We start from the raw sequence: 22309 nt of genomic DNA, 5'->3' as shown, positions 1-22309 counted from the left end.
TACCAAATGGTCCCCCCCCCCCATGGCGTAGTCAAGGGAGGTCGACCGATAAACAGTTATTCTTCATGCAGGCTCCGGGAATGCACGAGTGTCACACTATTCTGACAAGGTACACTACGTTTCAATACACACAAACTATAGCTATCATACAGTGATATCGACACTAGATCTAGATCTCGTATAAACATATACAAAGTATTATCATTCCATACTCATCAACATTTTGTATATCACGTGATATAATCGATCGGCCCGAAGGCACGTATGAATCGGTCACGGGCGATTTAAATATGCTATTATCGATTTTAAACAGCTGTGGAGAAAGGCCGGGACATACTGCGTGAAGAATGTACAGATGTTTATTTCCGTCAATGCCAGCTGACAGACCAGACTTTGTAAGTACTCAGAAGTCATCTTCTGTTTGTTAATTAATTTCCTATTTCATTTGTTTTCATTTCATAACTAAGTATGACATGTTATTTGCCAGCAAGATGTTGTCAGTTTGTACGCTCTGTGCTCACTGGCACTTACTTCTGTAATGAAAAATATAGGAGCTTCGGGTGCTTTTTACCGTTAGAGCAGGACATGCTTACACCTTTCGCGAACACCTGGTGTCATCACTGTTTTTCAGGGAACCATTCATATACTTGTCATCACTAGTTTACTTTTTGCTCCCTATGAAATCTATTTCAGAAGTTGTTCTCAGGCTTTGACGTTTTGAGAACCAAGCAGAAACGTGGAAAAATAAATATACGCGGTAATGTAGTGCGTCACGTTTTAGTTGTACAATGTTTCAAAATCGTCGTACCTTACATAGCCTCAGTCAAAATACGTATGTAGAGGAATTAAATTACCGGAAATTTAATATAGACCGAAAATTACCCCGTTGAGGCGCCGGGTTAGAATTGGTCCTCTGACCGGAAGAGGTGCTTTAGTTGATCGGGTGGTCAGACTCACTGACTTGGTTGATTGAGTCATCGTAGTGTGGATCTTTGGTCATATTATTAATCAGTGGATTGTACTGTCCAGACTCGATTGTCTATCGTACAGATGGAGTATTGCTGACTGCGTCGTTAAACAACAAACTGCAGTAGTGACGTATGCGACACTCTGTTAACAGGAATTAGGTTTTGTTTACGTGTTTACAAGTATCAAAGTAAACACTGTTGACTGATAAAGGGTTAACTCTACACTTATGAGGTGATTACAACATATATGTAATAGCACTGATTGATAAAGGGCAAATTGTATGATTGAGTGTGAGTGAGTGAGATTATATGTTTACTGACATAGGCAGTATTTCAGCGCTTACAAACTTTAGTTATCAAAATACAATGCTATCCAGAAAGGACAGTAAAATAATCAGAAACAAAGCACAGTAAAGTATATTTAAAACAGGTTGGAGAATACTAAAACTGGATAACACTATACCACAAAGAGTTAACACTGACAAGGGAATAATACTATACATACACAAAGTTAACTCTACACTGATACGGAAAAAATAGTATTACTATACTTACAAAGAGTTAACTCTACACTGACAAGGAAATAATACTGTACTTACAAAGAGTTAACTCTAAACTGATACGGAAATAATACTATACTTACAAAGTGAGTGAGTGAGTGAGCTGGGATTAACGCCGTTTTTAACATAATTCCAGTTATATCGCGGCGTGTCAGCTTAATGTTGGAGGAAAGCCAGAAGTGATGCAGGTCTGAGACATTTACCACTTTGGTGAAACCCACAAGCACGGGTATGGTGCTGACAAACCAAGAAACATAATCGGGGCGAACCGGGATTCGAACTCACAATCAAAGGTTTCTGGCGTGCCCAAGGGACGCAACTCTGCACAACACTGACTTACTCTGCCTTAGACTACAGAGAGATGAAAAACACATGAATTGATCACAAAAAATCTGTAATCAAACTGGTTGTTCGCGAAATGTGTAAGCATGTTCTGCCCTAAAAACACGTCCTCCCTGTGAATAAGACAGCTTATAAATTACAAACTGCCGAGGAAAAGAAATTATACTCTTGAAAATTGGATTTGACCCAAAGTTATGGACGCTATCAGACGGTTTCTGGGTTGACCTGGAGTAAGATACTCATTGATATAATGCATGTAATATCGCCTATGATACCCGTTTCAAATACTTCACCATCGATATACCGTTTGTACTTGTTTGTTTAAATTTTAGCCACCATGAAACATTGGCTAATATTGTCTCTTGTCACGCAGATTATGTATGTAAAAGAACGAAAAGAATGCTGAACGATTAGCATCGCCATTAATTATTTACGATCTAACGGACCCCAATCACTCGCTTACCGCACGCTGAATGTGCATCCAAGCACGAGGTGTTGCTTGAAAACAGGAATATGAAGAAGAAACCCATATAATTATTGTGTCGCATGTTGTATATAATTCAAATATTATATTGTAAATAATTAATAAAAAATATGTTATATCTGGTAATACGGCCTACGAGACACAAACACTGCAGCATATACGTATAAACGTTAATTATGTGCAGATGTACTTACATAAAAATGTCTATTGGTGGCTTTCAGAGTGTAATTATAACAAGATATACTTTTCTTCGCTGTAAGTAGAAACTACAGTTAGCTAGGAAATATACGTCAGCGCTATGTAGGTTTACCGACTTTGTCTTGGAATGGATGTGAGGGGTAGTGAATCTATCTTGTGTCTATTCTTGTGCTGAAGTACCACAGCCCAAGTATTGTAATTGTTGCAGCCTGCCAGTAGTTAGACAGACGCGACTCTCTCCAATCAACAACGAGTGTGTCACGGGAGGTGACAAATAAAATGCCGTATTTTATTCGGGCAAGGGGCCAGATGTTCCGGAAACCACCCACTCCCATAATGCAAAACTCAGCAAGTCTTATTATCCCCGGACAAAAGGAAACGGCTTCAGACACTATAGCCCTCAGCCCTTTGTTCACTGTAAAGTAATCGATACGTCGATGTGGATCGTTGCTACTTGATGATCTATTTCTAATAACTGTATCAGGTGGATAAAGCTGTTGCTGGTAAAGTTAATACACATTACTAAGGGGCTCTGCGACATGTCGAAGGCTGTCCAATTCGCTGTGCAGAGTTGCGCTCCTTAGTTGTGTTCACAATGATCCTAATCCTTGATCCGTCAGCACCTTAGGCGTCAGTGAGTGAGTTGTGTTTAACGCCGCTTTTAACAGTATCCCAGTTATATCACGGCGTGTCAGCTTAATGTCGGAGGAAAGCCCGAAGTGATGCAGGTCTCAGACGTTTACCACTTCGGTGAAACCCACGAGCACGGGTATGGTGCTGACAAACCTAGAAACATAATCGGGGCGAACCGGGATCAGAACCAACAATCATAGGTTTCTGGCGTGCCCAAGGGACGCAACTCTGCACAGCGAATCGCGGCGCCGTAGACGACTACCGCCGTTAACGCAGGTTCTAACACCGTCACCAAGCAGGCGTTGGCGTAATTGGTAACAGTGTTAGAACCTTCACCGAAACATGTATCTATATATATTATTTATATTTTGTTCTCTATTGTTGGATTTGTAGGCTTAAATTCCGGAAATATCTAAGATTGGATAGATTCAGTTCTCGAAGATTCGACCATTAAGATTTATCATCATACAACAAGGGTCGAATGTAACATGAAAAATGTAAATGTATTATAATTCGAATTCTTATCGAAAGAGACGTAGATGTTAAGGAATGAATTAAGGATGGGGCATAAAGAATTGGTGAGTGAACAAGGTTTCCGAATGGTGTCGTATTGGGTAATGTCACTTAATTACATGGGTATCAGTACAAGTGTACAATGTCTTCTGTTTCACTAACCTTTTCATACTAGCGTTGTGGGGCATCGTCAAGGCTTGACAGACACCGACATCACGGGAAATATGTTGCTGTTGTTGTTTTAAAGTTTTAAAGATGTCGCCTTCTGCCTTAGCTATTTCGGCTGACCTGTCCCTCTCTGGGACTCCTGTGTGTGAGTAGGGTACACATATCTCTTGTGAGTTTCAGTATTGATCAAGTTTCTGTTTTTGTATTGATACGATTTTGTTTTGTTTTGATATGATTTCATTTTTGATTTTTAGAAATTAATAGAATTTCTTTAATGTGATCTGTTTGTATACGTTCGAGTAGCTGACAATCTATCCGAAGTAGCGTTAGTTTGGCCTTCGCTATTGCATCCTTTGACTTGAGGAGATCTGCGACAGATACGGATCTAATAGAGTAAGCTTTACCTTTATAGCTACTACACACTGGCAGGCGTGTATCTGTGGCGGAAGGAGGATCGCACGGCGACATGGCCTCGTTAATTGTTTGACACTGTGAGTACTGCTACCTTCAACAATAAAACTCTAACACTGATAACTCAGTGTCAAGTAAGTCCCCATGTGTGCAAAGTACCTTTGCCAAATATACCATCAATAGTAATTCCGGGTTCGAACTGGTCCCCAGGAACCTATGCTTGAGACTTAATGACTGAGTTTAACATCGTAACAATGTAGAATAGCCCTCACTTGTAAGCATGGTTTGTGTGAAATGGACCATAGTTGCTGAAAACACATCTGGTGTAAAATAGACCTCAGTTGATGTAAGCATGGTTCGTGTAAAATAGATCTCAGTTGCTGTAAACAACTCCGGTGTAAAATAGACCTCAGTTGCTGTAAACAACTCCGGTGTAAAATAGACCTCAGTTGCTGTAAACATGTCTGGTGTAAAATAGACCTCAGTTGCTGTAAACATGTCTGGTGTAAAATAGATCTCAGTTGCTGTAAACATGTCTGGTGTTAAATAGATCTCAGTTGCTGTAAACATGTCTGGTGTTAAACAGATCTCAGTTGCTGTAAACATGTCTGAAGTAAAATAGATCTCAGTTGCTGTAAACATGTCTGGTGTAAAATAGACCTCAGTTTCTGTAAACAAGTCTGGTGTAAAATAGATCTCAGTTGCTGTAAACAAGTCTGGTGTAAAATAGATCTCAGTTTCTGTAAACAAGTCTGGTGTAAAATAGACCTCAGTTGCTGTAAACAAGTCTGGTGTAAAATAGACCTCAGTTGCTGTAAACAAGTCTGGTGTAAAATAGATCTCAGTTTCTGTAAACAAGTCTGGTGTAAAATAGATCTCAGTTTCTGTAAACATGTCTGGTGTAAAATAGATCTCAGTTTCTGTAAACAAGTCTGGTGTAAAATAGATCTCAGTTGCAGTAAACAAGTCTGGTGTAAAATAGATCTCAGTTTCTGTAAACATGTCTGGTGTAAAATAGATCTCAGTTGCTGTAAACATGTCAGGTGTAAAATACATCTCAGTTTCTGTAAACAAGTCTGGTGTAAAATAGATCTCAGTTTCTGTAAACAAGTCTGGTGTAAAATAGATCTCAGTTGCTGTAAACATGTCTGGTGTAAAATAGATCTCAGTTTCTGTAAACAAGTCTGGTGTAAAATAGATCTCAGTTGCTGTAAAGATGTCCGTTGTAAAATAGATCTCAGTTTCTGTAAACAAGTCTGGTGTAAAATAGATCTCAGTTTCTGTAAACAAGTCTGATGTAAAATAGACCTCAGTTGCTGTGAGCATGGCTAGTGTAAAAAACAACAAACATCTGTTGCTGTAAGTGTGGCTCGGGCAATACAGACCTCTGTCCGCGATGCAATCAACAGAATGAATATCTCCAGGCACACCATGCTTTACTGTCCCAATGAGAACCACGAGCTCAACCAAGCTCAACAAAAACAGTTTAACCGGACGAAGAACCATTTCATATAGCATATCCACAACTGGGACATGCCTTACCATAACTCATTTCTAGTATGTAATATCGTGAAAATGTGTCACTTACCTGACATATATGTGCCTGATTATCAATGCTGACAATGAATAATGTTTCGGACATACTGATCATTAACGCTACTTAAGTTCAAGTAAAACCTCACACGTTTTATTGACAAGTAATTTTACTCATCTATCACCCACCAGGTACATCTCTGTTACATAACCAGCGGCCAGGATGGACATGAGGAAGGTTGTTCTGTCCAGGGTCACGCTTGGGCTACTCTGTCTGTGTCAGGGTCTGGTGGTGATGGGCATCTGGCTCAGTGTCCACGAGAGGTCATTTCAGACCAGTAGAATCCAGGGAGAACTACTACGACAGGGCGTTCGGCATCCCCTCGTCTATGATTCCAGACATTCCACATGGTCAAGTGGTGGTGAAGGATATGGGACAGGTCCAGGAAATACCTCCGTTAGATGTCGGGGAAGGAGACACTTGTGGCAAGCGGAGGATATCTTCTGTTTGGTGAATATATTTATATTTTTTATCTGTAAAGGTTTTTTAAATTAAAATAAAAAATGCAGCAAATAGGGTTTTGGTGACCCTGGCACAGTCAGGCTGGTTAGGTTCATCATCAGCTCTGGGCCCTTGCCCCCTCTACACGCAGCCCAGACAGTGAATGGGACTTCCTAGTCAAACCCACCCAGAACTTTTCGGAGAATGTAAAGGCTCCCCAACACTGCAGACTTCTGCATTACCCAGATAGTCAGAAGGGTTGTATTGCTGGTAGCAAACCCGGGTACTCTCCCAATGTCAGTCAGAGGATTGGGAGGTACCAACCTAAGACACCGAGAACAATGGGGAGTCGGACAACTTAGTACTTGGGATGCAAGCGTGACATTTCGAAAAGGAGGTCCGCATATTTGCCATGTTTTTCCTGAATCTTGTCAATCACAGTGTCAAAAAGGACAGAAAATTCAATAATATAGATTATTTCATTGGATTTATCAAAGAGGACAAGATCAGGTTTGTCGGCCTGGAGTCTGAGACTGTATACGGTCCTATTCCGAAGAATTTTGTCTTTATCATTTTCCATGACGCCCTCTACATATTCCGGGTCGGACAACGGATGGACCTCTGTGAATTTTTATCATCATTATTATTATTGCCCAAACTCTATTATTTGAAGGCCGACGTAATATAGCTGCCGATATGGTGGAATATCGCTGACTACCGTATAACACAACTTGCAAACATCATGATCACCTTCATCATCCTCAAAGTGGTACACATACATGTACATTAACATCAGGCAAACGATGTAAGTTATGCTACCATCACACCAAAGTTGTTCTACCCCGTTCTACCCCGTTCTACCCCGTTCTAACAAAATACTAGAAAGGGCTGTGATCGCGGTAGAACGCGTAGTTTGGCATCAAATACGATGCCAGTTGGTTCATAAGCAGTCTTCAATACGTCTAACTCGTTCTTAGCCAGTCTGCAGTCCGTTTGTATCCAGTTCAGATCGTGTAAAAGTGCCCGTTCACCTCATCCCGACAACGTTTCGAAGCAGTTCGAGCACGTCCGTAGCCATTCTGAACCCGTTCTTAACCAGTTCAACCTCAATTTACCCCGTTCACAATACGTCCAAGCCAGTTCTAACTAATTCTTAACCCGACCAACTCGTTCGCAGTACGTCCTCATCTCGTCCCAAGTGCGTGTGTATTCGCGTCCTGGCCCGACTCCTATGGATACCGAGCGCGTTGTAGTCAGTCTTCATTCAAGTTCAGGGCTCCGAGCTGTACACATCATGCATCCAAAGAGAAGTCGACCCGGTCGGTGTGCACACGTACTGAAATGTATGTCGGTCTGAACCACGTCGTAAAACGTCCCTAGTAGGTTCGAAGTACGGAAATGTATAAACAAAGTAGTTTGTTGGCGTCATCTTTCACCTAAAGCCGCTTTAGGATACACACGTTGAAAACCAAAAATAACCGTGTACGTTTCCTGCACTGATCACCAAAGTATGCAACATACAATAATAAGTAAGAATGACAAACGCTATAGCCTGACATGTGTATCCGCAAACTGATGTTCCTAGCTGAGGCAAGTTCAAGTAAGATTATGTTATGAGCTGGTTGTCCACCGTCCTCTTTCCATCGACGTCTTTGCCATCGCCGGCGGTGGCGAAGCCGCCTCTTTGTTTTTCCTACAATTGTACACAAGACAACATCAGTTTTGAGACCAAACATTGATGACATTAAACGGGCCTAATTGGATAATAACGACGTGAAGTGCGCTATATGCAATGTTTGAATTTGGGCTCATTATGTATATTGATATTTGTCGTATTTTTAGCATTGACTTTGAATTGAACATTGTATTTTGACCTTGAGCTTTCAAAAAGTATTCGGGATTTTTTTAACATTTTCTTCGCCGATGACATATGCATCCTTCTCAAACAAGAGTCAAAATGTGCTTTAAAACAGTGTAATATTGGCCTTATGGTGCAGTATCGGCATTTTCATCTAATATACGCACTATGGTCTGATATCGACATTGGGTGTGATATTAACCAAGATGTTTTATTATCCACTCATTGCCAAGATCAAGTATAAATACCCCTTGGTCTAATATCGGCGCTATGGTCTGATATCGACGCTGTGGTCTTATATCAACACCATGAACAACTATCGACCGCTGTGGTCATACCTCTGCAGGGCCTCTACAATTATATTTTCCACAACACAGCTTCCAAGAAGGTGAGCTTTGATTGCTTGTCCACAAAACACACTCTTTCCATAGACTCCTAAACTGTTGTCATGGATGTCGTGTTGGGCTGGATGTTTACATCATGTCAGAGCTGTCTTCTTATACATGTCAGGTGTATCGACTTCCATTGTTATAACCATCTTTATGTGCAGTCGCTAACTGTTACATATGGAGTTAGGAGAAACCCGTTTTCGGTTTTTATTGCTGTCTGATCGCTGACTGCATCAACAGCTGATACGCTCATGGCTTGGATTGCATCGTCGTTGTCGACACTTCATTCAGAGTATCTCTACTATGACAGGAATATTCCATCGTGCTCAATATCTATGGGGGTCACAGGTGGCCCAGTCGTCTAAGGTTTCGCGATTCGCTTTGCAGAGTTGCGTCCCTTGGGCACGCCAGAAACCTATGATTGTGGGTTCAAATCACGGTTCGCCCCGATTGTGTTTCTAGGTTTCTCAGCGCCATACCCGTGCTCGTGGGTTTTACCGAAGTGGTAAACGTCTGAGACCTGCATTACATCAGGCTTTCCTCCCATATTAAGCTGACACGCCGTGATTTAACTGGAATACTGTTAAAAGCAGGGTTAAACCCAACTAAGTCACTCACTCATTATTTAGGTCAGAGGTCAACGTTAGTCACAAGGCGCTTAGTTATATTTGAAAGTTACGTATGGTCAAGTCGCTGTGCAGAGTTGCGTCCCGTATGCGTGCCAGAAACATGACCATGGGTTCGAATCCCGGCTCGCCCTATTTATTCTACGTGAGACCGTCTACGTGGTCTAGTGGCAGGGCGTCCACCCGCAGAGCGGAAGATCCTGGATTCAATCCCCGGCCGCGTGACACCAAAATACGTTAAAAGATGGTACTTGATGTTTTACTGTCTTGTCGTAAGAGGCGATTAACGGGATCAGGTGGTCAGGCTGGCTGACTTGGTTAATGCATGTCATCGTATCCCAAATGCGTAGATCGATGTTCATGATGTCAATCACTGGATTATCTGGTCCAGCTTCGATTATTAACGGGCCATCGTCTTTCACCTGGAATATGGAGTGCAGAGTTTATACAACAAACATTTAGTTCAATAATATTTTTTATAGACGTTCGCGAATGTGATCGTAAGAATTGTCAGACTAAAGGGTCGCCCGTACCATCCACATGCAGTCCTACATATTTCAAACACAATTTCTCTCTTTTAACAGAGGAGACTCTCTTTCCTAAAAGAGTACAAGAACCCCTGTTTTCACGAAAGAACGAGGAATGGCCGCATGAACGTCCTCTGCTTACCCTACTTCCACTTGCTTGGAGTAGACAAGTGTGGCACCACGGATCTCTTCGACCGGATCTTGGCCCACCCGGAAGTAGCAGCTCACGATGGCGTGAGCGGAAAGGAGATGTTCTACTGGAGCATGCATAGATATGGTAGGCTGTCTGGTACCCCTACGCTTCCAGTTCAGAAATTTGTTGTGTCTTGTTATTTGGGTTTGTGTCTTTTGTTTATGTCTGTACCTACTTGTATATTGATCTAATGTGCCGCAATCCTTGTTAGACATGACGCCAGTACACTTATTAATTGTTATGACGGGCAAGGGTGGCCCAGTCGTCTGAGGCGCCACAACTCACTATGCTGAGTTGCGTCCCTTGGGCATGCTACAAACTTATGATGTAGGGTTCGAATGGTTTGGGGGTTCGTCAGGACCACACCCGTGCTCTTTGGTTTCACGTGTGGGACCTGCATTATTTAGGGTTTTCCTCCCACATCTGACATACCCGTGTAACTGGAATACTGTTCATGGCGGCGCTAAACCAAATTCACTCACTCACTCACTGTTATTGTTGTGTGCTTAATCTTCATCCAAGAAGGGATGTATATATTACAGGTTACACACATGGATGTATATATTTAAGGTACACACATGGATGTATATATTTAAGGTACACACATGGATGTATATAGTACAGTTTACACACATGGATGTATATATTTCAGGTTACACACATGGGTGTATATATTGCAGTTTACACACATGGATGTATATATTGCAGGTTACACACATGCATGTGTTTCTTGCATTTTACACACATGGATGTATATAGTACAGTTTACACACATGGATATATATATTGCAGTTTACACACATGGATGTATATATTGCAGGTTACACACATGGATGTACATATTGCAGGTTACACACATGCATGTGTTTCTTGCAGTTTACACACATGGATGTAAATATTGCAAGTTACAAACATGGATGTATATAGTACAATTTACACACATGGATGTATATATTGCAGTTTACACACACGGATGTATATATTGCAGGTTACACACATGCATGTGTTTCTTGCATTTTACACACATGGATGTATATAGTACAGTTTACACACATGGATGTATATATTGCAGTTTACACACATGGATGTATATATTGCAGTTTACACATATGGATGTATATATTGCAGTTTACACACATGGATGTATATATTGCAGTTTACACACATGGATGTATATAGTACAGTTTACACACATGGATGTATATATTGCAGTTTACACACATGGATGTATATAGTACAGTTTACACACATGGATGTATATATTGCAGTTTACACACATGGATGTATATATTGCAGTTTACACACATGGATGTATATATTGCAGTTTACACACATGCATGTGTATATTGCAGTTTACACACATGGGTGTAAATATTGCAGTTTACACAAATGGATGTATATATTGCAGTTTACACACATGGATGTATACATTGCAGTTTACACACATGGATGTATATATTGCAGTTTACACACATGGATGTATATATTGCAGTTTACACACATGGATGTATATATTGCAGTTTACACACATGGCTGTATATATTGCAGTTTACACACATGGATGTATATATTGCTGTTTACACACATGGATGTATATGTTGCAGTTTACACACATGGATGTATATGTTGCAGTTTACACACATGGATGTTTATATTGCAGGTTACACAACATGGATGCATATATTGCAGGTTACACACATGGATGTATATATTGCTGTTTACACACATGGATGTATATGTTGCAGTTTACACACATGGATGTATATGTTGCAGTTTACACACATGGATGTTTATATTGCAGGTTACACAACATGGATGCATATATTGCAGGTTACACACATGGATGTATATGTTGCAGTTTACACACATGGATGTATATGTTGCAGTTTACACACATGGATGTATATTTTACAGGTTTTGGTATTAGAGCCTGGAACGTGGATTCTAAAGAAACAGTGGAAAGTTATATTTACCGGATGAAGAAAGCCAAAGAAGTTATAAGAAAGACAACAACAAATGGATATCACGATCATATATTTGGTAAATTCTCTACTTTCAAATCAAGGTTTTTCTGAAAGGGGAAATATATATGCATGGTAAAAAAGCTTTTCTAGCAAATATGGTTTCAGTCATTGTCAATCCTTTTGATTGTCGGTTTACTTAGCTTTTAAAGTTAATTATTACTATAGGTGGCCAGTCTGTCAAAATATACATCAATTGTAAAAACAGGTCAACAGTGCGCAATAATATTCAAAAGTTACGAAAAGTTAAGTCTTAAATGTAACTGATAGAGGTTATGTTCTGTATATGAATATGAAAAATAATAAAACAAAATAACAAAATAAATATCAATGAACAGCCTTGATATATCCCATCGGTAGCAAGGGAAAGACGCCGTATGAAAACGAGAAACGCCAGTGCGCACAGGGCACTAAGAACGCAAAAGAACAACATTCACAACAAAGAACGCCTGACGGCGCTGCAATTTGTGCAACATTCCAATTTAGATGGACTTTTTCGCTGTGTATATGATACATGCACTATACACTCACGGTCAATCGCCATATGCATGTATCAATTTTAGCGCGCGATTATACTCGTCGTATAGGTCTAAACGAGATATTCATGAGCGTGTGTTTGTTTGAAATGCTACACAGTAACACCATCTGTATTTCACACGTGCGAAAGTATTGAACGTGTGGCGATCAGATGTTAGTCACCAATGCTGAATTGGCCGATTATTTAAAGGCGAGTATATAGATGTGTCGAATAGGTAAGAAGTAAATTCCTATATTGCAGAATACTGATAACTGTCAGGCTAGATGCCGATAGTTTTGGTGAGCATTCGTTATGTGTCATAAGATGGTTCGTAGCGACTTTGTCAGTGTACCCAGAAGCCCTGACTACAAGGCCAAAGGATCAGAAAGAATGCTTCTGTATTTATTCATGCTCGCGAATTCCCAGAAATGTAGAAGTAGTCTGTCGGTGTGTCATTTCTACAATATACAGGGCCGCGTTCAACAAAGTCAGCGTAGCGCTTAGGTGATCGTAGCTCCCATACTTTATCATGGACTTACGACAGTCATAGCGCTACGATCGCTTTGTGGAACGGTGCCCAGACACCTAAATAAAGTTTGAACATCAAAATATGTCGTCACTTGACCGTCAGTCACTTGACGCTCGCTCAGTGGGAATGTCGTACTTCGTGCAAACAAGCACCATTAAAACATTGTTTGATCAAAAATTAATTGTGAAAATATAGATTTAAGGCAGCGAGTATGTTTACATCTCCATTGCTTTTCGTTTGTCAGTACTCTAGCGTGGTGCATGGGAAGTATAATTCAGGACAAGGACAAATTCTGTCTATTTTGGTAATTAACACTTTAAGCTAGATCTAGGTCCAATCACTGGAGAAACGAGACCCCAATATAAAACTCAAAACTGTACACTCCAGATTTGCCGTGACTCAAGGGGATTAACTAAAGGGCAGATAACTCCGATCTACCGGAAGAGGCAATAGTCATACATACAAATTATTCTAGCACATATCGTAGCAAGTACCGACACACTAATTTACTGACGTCTGAATAACTTTCACTCCAGGAGATGGAACGCCTCTTGATTTCTGGGATTTTCGGGGCTGGACAAATATTCCCCAGAATGAAGGTTTGGAAGAACCGGAAGTGCTAACCCCCCACTTGATGCGTCACCTGTACAGGGACCCAAAGTTTATTATTTTGTTGAGGAACCCAACCGAAAGGTAACTACTTGTATCTGGCTAGTTTATTTCAGGTTTTTTTTCCGATAGGTTGTTCTATATCACTGCAGTTCGGCATGTATGTGAGAATATTTATTTAATTGGCTTATATAAAGCACTCGACTTGATACACAGCAGATTAAGAATAGCTGATGTGGTTCATATACACAGAGTCAGTACCAAGGCTTATGAATGAAATTCTGCCATCTACACGATCAATATAACTGTTTATCATTAACCATTGAGCTTCAAAAGAAAGATTACATATACCGCATAGCCCTAAAAGATGCGCCGGACGTGTCGTTTGTCAGCCATTATAATAACCCGGGCCTCTTTTTAAGAAATAAACTTTGCTCTATCCCATGTTTGATGTAATAAAGGACAGTTAAAATAGATAAGGCACGAGGACGCTTGTGCCTTAAAGTGTAGGATAAATGGTAGGACTAAGCACTATCGACGCCTTTCTTCTTTCAGCAAGGGGCGGTCAAGTAGGCTAGTGGTTGAAACCTTCGCCTGTCACACTGATTACACGGGTTCTATTCCCGACATGGGTACAATATGTGGAGCCCATTTCTGGTGTGCCCCCAGCGTGATATTGGTGGAATATCGCTAAAAGCGGCGTAAAACCATACTCACTCACTCTTCTTTCGGCGAGTGCATTGTCCCCCAGTAAGTGTATCATACGAACAGTCGCCCCCATCTTCCCGAGGCAAGTTAGTTAACTGACTATAAAAGTCCAGTTTCCACCCTTGCCGAACTAGGCTGGTATTATGGAGTTACATTTTGGCTGGACTAACGAGTCTATGCATAGTCCAATCAAAATCGCGCACCGAAATCGAAATCCGGTTCGTAAAGTGTCATGCAGATTTCGGTCGACTGCAGGATTTGCAAAGCATGTGCACCGCTAACTCGTTGTCAACAGATATTTTCTAAATCTTTTCATGTTTTTAATCAAGGTGCTCACGTGATTTGATGCACTTCGCGATGTAAGACTCGTTTGATCACAATCTAGATCTTGATTATCGATCAGATCGTCTTGACTGGGCGCCACCGTTTTGCTTCAAGCAAATGCAAGTGATACGAGAGGTTGGATCTGATTGGTCAATAGGAGAGGCATAGAAAGGACATAACTCGTAACAGCCACTGGTGGCGCTACGATCGAGCCCAGGATTTCAAGCCTAGTTCTGCAAGGGTGGAAACTTGACTTTTAAAGTCAGTTTACTCTCTTGCCTCGGGAAGATGAGTCGCCCCAGACAATGATAAGCTGTTTCCAATGTCCTGGGACACACAGTTGAAGGTAACAATGCGCCCGGATTACTACTCCCTAAGGGAACATGGGGCTAGGAAATAAAGTCCCACAGTGTCGTTTCCTGCACTATGTTCTAGTATATTGTGTCCTACTCGCTGGGAACCAAAATCCGCGCCAAACAAAACCAATCGTCGAGGTGTTTTAGAGTATTTTTTTACGTTTTAGATATATTTGGCACATCACAGAAATTACCGTATCACTGCTACTAAACGTAACTGTGATGTCTAAACTGTTCAGATATTTATATGATCATGTTACTCTTTGCTGACGATTGTGTATTTGTAAGTACTATATATGGTTTGTTAAGTAGTTTTAGTTTAATATATATTTAGTAATTGTCAGTCGGAGGATATGATTAAAGTATCCGGAAAACGACATGTACTGATCTAAATTGAAATGAAGAAAACAGGAAACGACCACGCAAGATCAATGTATAATCCATATATTATTTTGAAACACACAGTTTTAGGGCTGACATAAGTGGCAGCAGTAAAGGGTAGCGGGCCCTATATTATGTGCTATTGCGCTCACGAATGTACAGGATTTAAAGTTAGTGTCACTGTCTCTGGTCTTGAATCAGGACAAGAGTTGCAAGCTGGTAGGAATTTTCCGATAGGAATCCAATCGGCCCTTGGCAAGCAGATAAAACACAAGTCAGGTCGATAAAGGAATCGAATTGCCTTCTTCTCGATCTTATATATGTACCACCATCCTTCTAGAAACTTCCCGATACTTCCCAAAAGATCAAGCCTGCCATGTATAACGTTTAAACAAAGCAGTATTATTATAAATCGCTCGCTGCCATCTGCTGACGGTAAAATCTGGCAACGCCAGCCCTTGACACTTTACTAACGCTTCGATCACTCACCCTTCATTCATACAACTTATATTAGAATAAAAACACGAGGCTGTTTCTATGCATTTTTATCTATCATTACTCAGACCATTTTTGACCGGCAATGTGCAATTCTTGTAGATAGCTTCATAAATCTATATTGGTGTACAATACAGGTCAGTCTCTGAAATTGAAGTACAGGTTCATGAACGGAAAAGTAATTATTCCTGATGTAAGTAAATATTTAGTTGTTAATTTCATACCATTTCTCCTATGTCGCCGTGGCAGAAGACACCATTCGTTAGCCTTCAGTGCGGAATTCGCGGGTTCGAATCCCGCTTGCGACAACATGTTTCATGACATTGTTCTATCATCAAGATAGATGCCAGGGGGAAAAGGAAGTTCCATCATTGCCAAGTGGTATTAGTTAGTTAGACCCCGATCAAAGACAAAGGAACCATCGTTTGATACTATGTAAAACGTACTGCAGAAGATAACGGAACACAAACACGAGGACTGTACTTTGCATCAGCACAAATATAAATACATGATTATACTGAGCTGCCTGTTGTTTGTCTGGTCAGTCTATCGATCTTTAGTCTCCCGGTACAGAAAGTTCAGTTGTACGCTCAATGATCCCTGACTGTTACTTTCCTCACACACAGACGCAACTGTGCAAAAGAAATTTGATTGATTGTGGATATGTGTCTGTTAACAAGATTACAAAATAATATGAAATATAAAATTTCAGATGTAGCCATTAGTGTCAATATCAATATCAAAGCCTAAAAAACAAAACCCAGGCGTTACAGTCATATCAAAACAATATTTGGTATTGTTTAACACCAGGTGTTGTTATCAACCACTACTCATGTTGTAAACAACAATTATTGTAGAAGTAACAAAACCCGTCAATGCTAGAGAACGAAAACAGATTCATTTGGCGGTAAAATGTAAAATAGCGGTAAAGAATTATTTGAATGGATCACACCAGGTGTTTTCGCAAAAAGAGGAAGTCTTTTTGTCTCTGATGTGGTTTCAAAATTATGCCGAAAGCGTGAGCTCCTAGAATGCTTTTCTGCAAGCTGGTGCCTTGTGGTCAATATCCCACGTGTAACATGAATATACATGGAGCACGCATTAACAGAGACTGTTGCTATCTGGAACGGTGTCTGGGCACGGTGTAGACATTTGGGATTCAAATTATACTCATTACATGTAAGATTATTTATTTTTTAAATCGTACCTGTGGTTTCTTTAAGGGTACATGCACATTTACGGACTACTATGAACCCAACATATACACACGCGTAAAGATACCATACACCATATCCATGTTGAAATAAATATTAATACAATAATCTATAAACATTGACAAAAAACAGAAAAAAACAAAACTGGTTCAACAGGTTTTTCAGAATTTCTTAAATATAAACGACAGATTCTTTTTCCATAAACATAAGAAATCACTGCGAAATGTAGAATCTATTGTTCAGTTGCGACTATATCAAAAGCATGTGTTTGTGAATCACTTTCAAATAGGTTTCATTAGTCCGATTTGAGATAGTTCTAGTGTAAAACTATTTTTTGCGTAAATTTGTAATAGTGGACAAAAAAATATGCAGTGATACAGATTCTCGAATAGATTACCACGTTTACAGGGCGTTTCAGGACGCATAAGTCTGAGGTAGCGACGGGTGGGCACATTTGTCATTCAACACGCACACCCCGCAACACTAACAGACGAGAAAATACGATCAAACATGGACATTTGAAATAGTACCCGGGGAATCATTTGGGCCTACGAGGGCGAAGTGCTCTGAGCCTAGGCCAAAATCACTCCAGAGTGATCTCAGCCTAGGCCCAAATCATTCTAGGGTGATCTCAGCCTAGGCTCACATCACTCCAAAATGATCTCACCCCAGACCCAAATCACTCCAGAGTGATCTCAGCCGAGGCCCACATCACTCCAGAGTGATCTCATCCCAGACCCAAATCACACCAGCGTGATCTCAGCCTAGGCCCAAATCACCCCAGACTGATCTCAGCCTAGTCCCAAAAAAATCTAGGGTGATCTCAGCCTAGTCCCAAATCACTCCAGCGTGATCTCAGTCGAGGCCCAAGTCATGCTAGAGTGACTTGGGCCGGGTATTGAGTTGAGACTTCTACACCGGCGTCTGTTACAGGAACTATATCACCTGCAACCAGTACCCCAGCATCCACGTTGTGACTTATTGAACTGATACTATCTATGGGGCTTTGTTTCAGATTATATTCTGATTACATCTTCATGGGCGACGGTCTGACGCCAGACACATTCCACAAGCACAGCACTGAAGCGCTGGAACTGCTGGAGACGTGCTTCAGGAACAGATCAGTCCGATGGTGTCTGTTTGACCGTCAGCTAAACCTGGCGCTACCAGTAGGTCCATATTTAGATTTCTGACATGCTTATATGCTCATTTCGTGTGTTTCGATTTTAAATGTGTTTAGAGGAAACACGCACAAACCGTCTGGTTTAGCACATTAACAATGAACCATGATGTCAAGCATCTGATAGACTGAATCAGCTGATGAAGACAGCTCTCTATATGAACTGCATCACTTTTTCCGGCCATCCTTTGAACAAACAAAACAGATGTGAATTAGCCTCTTTCGCTCGACATTTCTCGTGTCGTGATACAGCTGGAATATTGCGGCGTGAACCCGGACTCACCCACTGAATAATTACTCTTTTTTCATACAACATGGACGGGGGAGAAATCACGTCTAGTGAGTTAGTGAATGAGTATGGTTTTAAGCCGCTTTTAGCAATATTCCAGCAATATCACGGTGGGGGACACCAGAAATGGGCTTTTCACATTGTACCCATGTGGGAAATCGAACGTCTTCGGCGTGACGAGCAAACACTTTAACCACTTGACTACCCCACCGCCCCGAAATCACTTCTAAATAAACAACCAAGCAACAGAGAGTCTATACTTGAAAATGGTATTTGAGAAAAAAATTAGGAAACGTTACTTGGCTGAAAACAGTCGCCGAAACCCGTACAAAAATATCACCGCCAGATTTATCATTTCTTGTTTGTTTCATTTTTAGCGACCATCAAACATGGCTGTATACCTTCTTTTGCCAGGCAGTTTTTATCACTCGATGAAATGCAATGGTATTTATCAAACGCCATTATCCTCAAAAATATCTTTTATCGCAGTGACTTACAATAGTGAAGAAAGTATTATTTCAATTTTTGTTTTAGACGCGGCTTCATGTTGGGTGTTATGCTGTTTTCTTGAAAGAATGGCTGTCCGTTTTTCACAAACAAAGTTTTCTCATCCTGCGTACGGAAGATTATAAAATGAATATCAAAGAGCACTTATACAAAGTGTTTAACTTCCTCAACGTCAGTAAGTATGTGTTCGGCTGAAGCCTCTTTTGAATTGAGTCAGAAATTGAGAGAAGTTTTGACAACGCCGCTCTTAATGAATTTGCCACTACAGTAAAACCTCGTTAATCCGGGCCAGCATTTATCCGGAATTAACATTCGTTAATCCGAAAAATAATAAAATCCAGATGATTTCAAATGGAACAGTGGCTTCCGATTTTGTGGGGTTTCACTTTAACAGCTGAGTGTACATCCAGGGCCCCGTTCAACAAAGCGATGTTAGCGCTAAGTCGGTCGTAACTCCCATTCTTTAACACTAACTTACGACAGTCGTAGCGCTAAGATCGCTTTGTGGAACAGGTCCCTGGTCTGACACTGATGACTCTGTGGTCCCGGTTACAAACAAGCCTAAATTCGTATTGGTATGGCTGAAACGATTGATCGTCGATTGAAACATCGTAACTGAACGCCTCCGTGGTCTTGTGGACAGAGCGTCTGCCGGGAGAGCGGAAGGTCGGTGTTTCGGTCTTAGACCACGTCACACGAAAAGATGCGTTTAAAACATGGTACTTGTTGTTACCCTGCCTGCGGCTCGGCATGAAGGTGAAAAAAGGACTTGTCGGCTTGCAATTGTATGGCCCGATGTTGATAGTATCGATGTCCCGCAACACTTTCCATAGTATCGATTTCACGCTACAGTTAAGATAGTATCGATAAACTCAAAGAATGATTTAATCTGTAACTTTTCCAGAAGTCTTTGTCCAACATACCCTGAGTTTGAACAGACAATAAACATGGACAACTATTTCATATTAGTCAAAGGTCAGCTTCAACAATATTACTAAGTGCAGCGGTAAACAACAAACTAATCAGATGGCGCTCGACAACGTATACTCAACAATTACTATACTTGCTTCAAGTTCTTCAATTATAGTATTTTTAGACATCTCTAATCATGAGATTAATTACGATCGTCTCTATCATCATTCAACATAGACGTACAGTGATACCTGTGAACACGAAGTCCTGGCCTTGAGGCCAAGTATTGTTTCGGCCGGTTTATCCGGTTTAACGAGGTTTTACAGTAATTGTGCTTGTTTTTCCCAAGACGATTTCACTGAATGATATTCCCATTGTTGTGTTATAGCCAAACTCTCCGACGATGACATTACGGAAATAGCCGAGCATGAGCGGAAACACGTGACCAAGAGGAAAAAAACAGCCGGACCAATGAGAACGGATACCCGCGTTCTACTGGATCGGTTCTACTCGAAATTCAACAAACAGCTGGCCGAGATATTGCGGGAAACAAAATATCTTTGGAAGGAGGAAGCATGAATTAAAACTGACATGTGGAAGCTCGTGTCTACAAAAAAGGCATTATAACATATATTATATACAAAAAGTATAGGTCACAATGCTATTGGTTTTATATGCTAGTTGTAGGTAAAGGTGTTGACAGTTAAGTCGTATTGCGATAAACTGTGAGCATATTACGAGTCGTATCGATGCGCCTAGAAACGGTACGACGGATCTGAGAAAGAGACGTTATTCTAATTTTGTAATTTCAATGTTTGATCCATTTTCTTTTCGTGTATATAAGTAAATAATGGCTTTGTTTGTTTGTTACTCACTGTACGAGGATACATATCTATTAGATATCACACTCACTTCATATTCATCCCGAGTGAATAAATTTTCAGTCTGAAATTGTATTCAAGCGAGTTCAATCCTGTTTTAATATAAACCGCATATCAATTTGATGAGGAAACAGTTTCAGTACAGTCTATATGGCAACTGAGACAAAGGTCAAGGTTACACCTTTGACGACCAAACCACAGCGGGAGATTTCAGTTCCAGTTTTCTCCAGTACAGTAAACGACATAATGATATGTTGTCAAATTGAAATCCGTGGTTTATCAGTGTAGTGGGGTCTTTTCATAGTCGAAATAAAGGCTTTATCTCATTTAGAAAGGTAAATTAATCGGAATCTCTAAGTTGTAAATTTCGTCCTGTGAGCTGGTACACTGTCTAGCACAAGTACGTAGTAGATCAGACAACTGTGCATACGCATACGCAGCAGACAGCGAGTTCCAGTTTGGCTTCTAACCTTCCATTTAGAGGTCACCGAGAGCATCAGCTGACCACAGTCAAGTCTGATGAAAAACAGTTTTTCAAGCATAAAAAACCTGTCTGTTCACATATGCACTATCGGAAATGTTTCAGTGACTGTTTAGCGGATGTTTCATCGGATACCTAGGCTCGTCTAGTCGTCTTATTTAGCCAAGTTAAAATCACGCATAAAATTTCTGACACTGCCGACCTTGCCGTCTGAAAGCTTAAAACGGCAATGTATCAAGGATTATGCGATGTAATTTACATCGTAAAGGTAGCGTGCGGTCTCACATTCCGTGTTCATTGATATTCATTAAAAATCGTGCACACGAGATCGGCGGGTGCGGGAATCAGCAGCGAACGCCAATCGGTAGTATCAAAAACAGTCATGTGTGATTTGTGGTAATTATATTAGTTGCAGGAAATCACTTCCACTGTGTAGCCTCATCCCAAATTCATCAATCGTCGTGCACCCTTTGAACTGACACACGTTCACTCCTCCAATAGCCTATCAGTTGCATATGAATATTTAAAATTAGATATTGTTTTCTTTCTGTTGAAGTGCTTCATCATTTTCTAATAAAATTGCAAATTAAACTTACTTTATTTTGTTATCCTTTGCTTGGTTCCATTCAAGGATAAATAAAACCTTGTCTATGTGATCGAAATATGATCGAATTACTGTAGCGAATCTTGTCTGGTAAAGGTCAGGGTTCACAATCAGCCAATCAAATTCCTTTTTTGAGGCTGAATTCGAGTCGGCTATTTTGACACACCAGAAACCTGATTTAACCTGTCAATTCCAGATTTCACGGATTAGACGCCAGTGTGTAAAAGTGATGTGACAGCTGTGGCCAAGAAACAGTGGTTTGCTTAATTGTGCGTGTTCTGAAATGAATGTTTTTGATAAGTTATGATCAGGTTCTTGTGCTGTGACTTCAGTGATGTCGGGACGTTGTTCTCGTGGCCTTTCGAAGGGAGGACTGTTTTCTGATGGATAATGGTT

General features: G+C 40.6%; 1 protein-coding gene across 3 annotated transcripts; it reads left to right on the top strand.

Moving 5' to 3' along the window:
* The first annotated feature begins 364 nt into the window (after positions 1–364).
* LOC139474455 (carbohydrate sulfotransferase 15-like) lies at positions 365–21815 on the top strand. 3 transcript variants are annotated; one of them, XM_071257489.1, is made up of 9 exons: positions 365–395; positions 4279–4357; positions 6026–6321; positions 9770–9989; positions 11820–11945; positions 13509–13665; positions 18075–18228; positions 19063–19210; positions 20336–21815. In XM_071257489.1, the coding sequence occupies exons 3-9, from the start codon at positions 6034–6036 to the stop codon at positions 20524–20526; spliced, it is 1284 nt and encodes a 427-aa protein (XP_071113590.1). In that variant the 5' UTR covers positions 365–395; positions 4279–4357; positions 6026–6033; the 3' UTR covers positions 20527–21815. The 3 variants fall into 3 exon arrangements, with proteins under 3 accessions (XP_071113590.1, XP_071113588.1, XP_071113589.1); XM_071257487.1 differs by having other exon boundaries at positions 6003–6321; XM_071257488.1 differs by lacking the exon at positions 365–395 and adding an exon at positions 3604–3763 and having other exon boundaries at positions 6003–6321.
* The last annotated feature ends 494 nt before the right edge of the window (positions 21816–22309 follow it).

The sequence above is a fragment of the Haliotis cracherodii genome, unplaced genomic scaffold (genome assembly GCF_022045235.1).
Source record: "Haliotis cracherodii isolate W230 unplaced genomic scaffold, xgHalCrac1.p SCAF_3, whole genome shotgun sequence".
Lineage (NCBI taxonomy): Eukaryota > Metazoa > Mollusca > Gastropoda > Lepetellida > Haliotidae > Haliotis > Haliotis cracherodii.
This window is presented reverse-complemented; position numbering and strand designations above follow the sequence as displayed.